Source organism: Castanea sativa, chromosome 3 (assembly GCF_040712315.1).
Source record: "Castanea sativa cultivar Marrone di Chiusa Pesio chromosome 3, ASM4071231v1".
NCBI classification, from domain to species: domain Eukaryota; kingdom Viridiplantae; phylum Streptophyta; class Magnoliopsida; order Fagales; family Fagaceae; genus Castanea; species Castanea sativa.
The window spans coordinates 36,838,132-36,843,691 of NC_134015.1; the positions used below are offsets into that span (position 1 = coordinate 36,838,132).

General features: G+C 31.5%; 1 protein-coding gene across 1 annotated transcript; it reads right to left on the reverse strand.

Annotated features, from left to right (window-relative positions):
* Positions 1-369: 369 nt before the first annotated feature.
* On the reverse strand, positions 370-3,871 carry LOC142628087 (ethylene-responsive transcription factor ERF113). The gene is made up of 2 exons (XM_075802057.1): positions 3,384-3,871; positions 370-1,381 (listed from the first exon to the last, which is right to left on the reverse strand). Exons 1-2 carry the CDS (start codon positions 3,523-3,525, stop codon positions 852-854), a joined length of 672 nt encoding a protein of 223 aa, XP_075658172.1. The 5' UTR covers positions 3,526-3,871; the 3' UTR covers positions 370-851.
* Between the last annotated feature and the right edge of the window lie 1,689 nt (positions 3,872-5,560).

Genomic DNA, 5,560 nt, shown 5'->3' on the forward strand with positions numbered 1-5,560 from the left:
AGTACCAAAAAAAAAAAAAAAACTCTATACCGAAAATTCTAGGTCCTATAGCAATCTCAAATGATGATACAGTTATTAAACTAATTATCTCTCTCTCAGCAATCCCAAATCCGTGATTAAATCTCGACATGTGCTGTCGGTGTTGATTAGAAATGGATGTGAAGACCAGCCAAATTGGGTCATAAGGTTGACAATTCATGTATGACTTTCTGAAGTATATTAAAGGTTTTCAACAAATTAACTCTTATTTATTTGCAAATGGTATTAATATATGTAACATTTCAGAAATCCTCGATCTGTCCTCGGTCTTCGGTCGGTGATAAATTTGGGGGAAAAAAAATAAACAAAAGGGAATTTCTTATGTTATAATGAAATAAAAAACATTAGACTCATATAATATCATAGTAAGAACGACAAAAATGCACTCGTTCAACTTTGATTTAAGATGTCCACATACATCTCATTTGCTTCATGTGAGCAAAATTAATGAACATCTTGATACTTCAAAATAAACAATAATAACTGAACCCAATCTATTACAGTTGCCCCCGAAATCTAATACTCTCTCATTATACAATGTAGAAGATGGTCCTTGGGGTTACATTTACATATATCCATGTACTCCCCATAAAAAAAATCAGAATAGAGCTTCCAAAAATGTCAAAAGAATACTCAGAAGCTCTTGATTATGTAGTGGCTGATTTCGTGGTCGATTCTGCGGGCCGGGATAGATTTCTTTTTACTGAAATAATCGAAGGGAAGTGCTGCCAGTAATGATATTAGCACTCAAAAAGGATGATAATACATGAACTAAGTCTTAAACCATATTTCATACCATATAGATATATATACTACTCGCTTGGGTTACTAGAATCAAAGCCCTTGCCATGCTCTTCCTGATGTTGCTGCTGATGTGATGAGGTCGTAGATGAGGGTGAAGATGATGAAAATTGTGAAGCAAAAGATTCTTGGTTAAAGAGATTGGAAGTGTAACCAGGGAATTCAATATCAGTACTAGAAAGAAGTTGTGCATACTGATATAGGCCTGGGAAAGCTTCCTGCTGTGACATAAAAAATGGTGATGGAGGAGGAGGAACAACTGGGCTAGGATTTTGCTCATGAGAGACGCCACTTGTATTTCCATGAGTACCCATGAGGTAGCCAAACTCGGTCTTCCCTTGAACTCTTTCAGGAAAGTTAAGCTTGGCCTTGGTGCCTTTAAACCTTAGAGCTGCTTTATCATAAGCCATGGCTGCATCCTCAGCTGTGTCAAATGTGCCAAGCCAAACCCGAGCTGCTTTTTTTGGGTCACGTATTTCGGCAGCCCATTTTCCCCATGGTCGTTGTCTTACCCCTCTATAGTGCCTTCTTCTTGCAATCTCTTCACAAAGTCATGCATGCAAAGAATAGAAAGGCCATAAGACATAAGATATACGCATGTTGCATAAGGTTTGAGGTATACGTATACGTAGTACGTAATGACTACTGGGAAAGATATCCAAAGACAACAGATAAATGGTTTTTGATTCTTAAAACTTATACAACAGATAACTAAATAATGTGAATAATAATGTTAAAAATACTATAAATTTTAATATATAAAATTTATCTGCTGATATCACAAATCATAAAAAGTAATTCAGAACTTATATTACATCAGTTTATAAACATTTTGTAATAAGCTTTTAACATTTTCCTAGTGTGAACTGCCTAATAACTTGTCATATACATACTTTGAGACAGTGCGTGCGCAAGATGCATGTAGGGTAAAGCTACTAATTAGTTGATTGGTATAAGATGCATGCATCCCCGCGCCCCCTCTCCAAAGTATCATAAAATTTCATGCACGCACAATTTGGAAAGATACAAGTGGGGAACCCCACTTTCCTACGATAAAATATTGCTAGCTAAGGATAAAAGATATTAAAAGTGGTTTCAAGTCCCAACCACATGATGCCTTTACCTAGTTTGCGAAATGCTAACTAAAAGTAAGGCCAGCCTCAAATAATGAAACCCCAGTTGTATTTTGTTCTATAAGAACTTGAGACGTGCACTTTAGGTTCAAGTTGTTTCATTTCACTTACATTTCACAAGATAGGTAAGAAAAATTCATAAAATAAAAGAAGCATGTGACATTCATTTTTTTTTTCCTTTTACTTAAATGTGACAATTGTTAAAGTGAATACAAACTATGACATTTTTCTTTTCTTTTTATGTGTCAGCAAGTAAGCGGCATTTAATAAAAAATGAGCGTATGTTTGGAACAAAAGGATATGAAAGGAGAAGGTAATTAGTACTAAAAATTTCTAGTCATATTTCCCTCTCTTCTCCCTTCATTTCCTCCCATCCATACATAGGATTAATTAGTGATTTTGAAGTTATAGGCAAAAGAAGATGGTGTTCAGACCCCCGGAAAGATTTCAACCCAAACGTCTATTATCAACAAACCATGCTGCCACAATTAGCTGAAAATTTCAAGGTTAGGCAACCTTAAAGCAACAAAGTTGAGTGTTTAGAAACCTTTAGAATATGGCACATACCTAAACTTTATAATAAAATAAAGGATAAGGTCCAAGGTCAATTGGTCAAAGAGAGCAAAATGGAAGGAAAGATAGTAACTCACGGAAGAGAGAACATGACTAGCAGAATTTAGTGCTTAGCTTGTCCGGAAGATGTAAAAAAGAGTTTTTTCTTTCAAATAAAAACACTTGAAAAGTTGGGTAGAGAAGCATGAAAAGAATGTTTTTCATTTCCATTTGGGAAAGATATAGAGATAGAGTTTGAATTCTTCACGGCACGTAAGATTCATTGAACTTGACTAAAATTAAAGTACATAAAATAAATGCAAATATGATTTTTTTTACATTATAAGAATCTTTATGTCCCGTCTGTATCGTGTAAGTTACAAAGATAGAGTAATACTCAGCGTCATTTTTTTTTTTTTGAGATACTCAGCGTCATTCTTGATTAAAGATCGGATTAGTAACTCAATAAATTTATTTCCCTTCTATAAAAGGATTTTTTTTTTTCATTGGAAAAAAAAAAAAAACAAAACAAAAAAAGGAACCGTAAGAAGTTTAGATAGAGATAGATCATGACATCTTTGACAGTATTACTGTTACCAGAGCAAACAAAAGAAGCAAAATCAGAAAACTTTGACAATTTAGCTATGCCTTTATTCAAAAGCAAACATATGATTAACAGTAGCATCGCATCTAATGCCCAAGAAAAGCCATAAACTTCAACTACTTTGAATGTTTTTTTTCCCCAGAAAAGATAAGGAAAATAAATAAATAAATAACACACACACAAACACAAACACAAACACAAACACAAGTAGAACTTTAGAGTGTGTTAATACTCAAGCTATACAAGTTTAGTACCTTGATCTTGAACCGGTTGAGATGAATCAGGTTCTTCTTTCACAGCACATTCTGGGATGGCTAATGGGGTTGATTGCACCAGGGTTGGCTTTTCATCGACTGTGCCTATAACCTGAGTGAGAGCAGAAACCATGGCAGACATGTCGGTTTCTGACCAAGATGAAGCATAAGCTGGGACTTCATGCTCTTTCTCTTTCTCCTCCGATGCTTCCGAAGGAAGTGGCCGCTTCCCATGCCTCCGATCCACCTTTCAACCTTGTTAAAAGTTGATTTAATGTTTATGTTAATGATGTTATAATTGTAGTACTAAGGGATTAGAACATGATCTGCTTATGCAGATTTGTTTTCCTTGTTTGTTTTGAGAATTTAAGAAATGATGAGCAAGAACTGAATCAAATTAAAGAGCTGATCTTTAGTTTAATGTTTGGAAAGTAGAGAGGGAGGCACCAGAAGAGGGAAAATAGGGTTAAGATAGATGGGATTTTGTTGGTTAGTGCTCTGAGTTTATCTTCTTATATTTGGTAGCTACTATGTAAAAAAGAAATATGAGCTGTGCTAGGGTTACATGTAAGTGTATGTACGGTCTCAACACTCTATTCTCCATTTGAACAAGTGGTGGGCGAACCTTTTCTTTTTTATTTATTTATTTATTTTTATTGGGAATGCTACTTACAAAATAACATGAAAATTAACATGTTTAACTCCACTTTTAACAACTTAATATGTAAATAGTGTCAAGAGTCTTATAATTTAATTGATACTTTCTCATATATAAAGTGCATGAAGGGTTTGAATTACAATATTAAAATCATATAATAACTATTTAAAAAAATGGTAATACTAAGACCAACTTTTTAACATTAAAAAAAGGGAAAATGTTAAAACAAGTACCACTTTTACTTTAAAATTGATGCTGTAAATTGTAATAATTGTCCTGTTTGAAAATTGTTCATTTTTCATATCTTATTAATTTGTATAATATATATCAAAAGTATGTATATTTTTTTTATAATTTTTATGTTAAATGTATTATAAAAAGGTAAAAGATACTTTCATTTTTTATATATAAAATCTAGATTATTTGCTAAAAAATTGAAAAAAAAATCAACAATTTTCCTATGTACACTAAATGTACGTAATTGGTGCGTTATTAACAACATAATAAATATATTTCTTAATTACTCTTTTGTCATGTATCTAAAATTGACACATCATTTTGCAATGCTTAGACAGTAAAATTTTTTTAATATTCCTATAGCATTACTATTCTTAAAAAAGTAATAAAGAAATTTATTTATTAGAATGGTGCTACATGTACTACAAATTGAGTCTAAATCTTCTGTCCTACTTTTCCTGCTTCACTCTATACTCCACCAATAAAAATTTACCACATGTTCACCTAATTAATTAAATACAACTATTAATTAATAATGGTGGTATTAATAAGTCAATAATGATAGTATTTAATTAATTAGGTAAACATATGACAAGTTTTTATTGGTGGAGTATAGAGTGGAGCAGGAAAAATGGGACAGAAGATTTGGACTCCTACAAATTCTAGTACATAAACTTTATAAATTTCAATATCAACTCTTAAAAAACCATAATAATAATTAAGATATTTATTTATTATATTGTTGTGACTCCAAGTCTCCAAATACATTTATTGTTACATTAATTTATAAGTTTTTTATAGTAAAAATTGGTAGTATTTTAAAGAATTTCTTATTTATTTTTCTGTGGATATATTACCAAACAAATTCATTGCTACCTCAATTTATAAGTATTTTATAATAAAATTAATAAAATATTTAGTATTTATATATATATATATATATATATATATATTTGTAATCGGTAACATATCAAAAATTTGTATAAGTTATGTAGTAAATTTTTTAATATCTCTCAAATTAGTTTTATTTTTTACTTTTTTAATCAGTTGAGGTTAGACTGTAACATGGGTGATATTAACCATAGGAATTAGGAAAAATTTTGTTCACACCTAGCCTTATCGCTCCTTTATTCGGTCAGTAAAATAGCCTTATTATTCAACAAAAGCAGAAACGCTTGATATTCTTAATTTCTTATCGTGGCAACATTTGAAAGTTGCATGAATGATTTTAGTTCGACGTTGACATCCTAATAAGATTTATAACTTAGCGTGTCAAATCTAT

Coding starts and splice junctions, on each gene's coding strand:
- LOC142628087 (XM_075802057.1), bottom strand. CDS start 3,525: ATGTCTGCCATGGTTTCTGCTCTCACTCAGGTTATAGGCACAGTCGAT. Junction 1,382..3,383: donor TCAACCGGTTCAAGATCAAG/GTACTAAACTTG, acceptor GACTTTGTGAAG/AGATTGCAAGAAGAAGGCAC.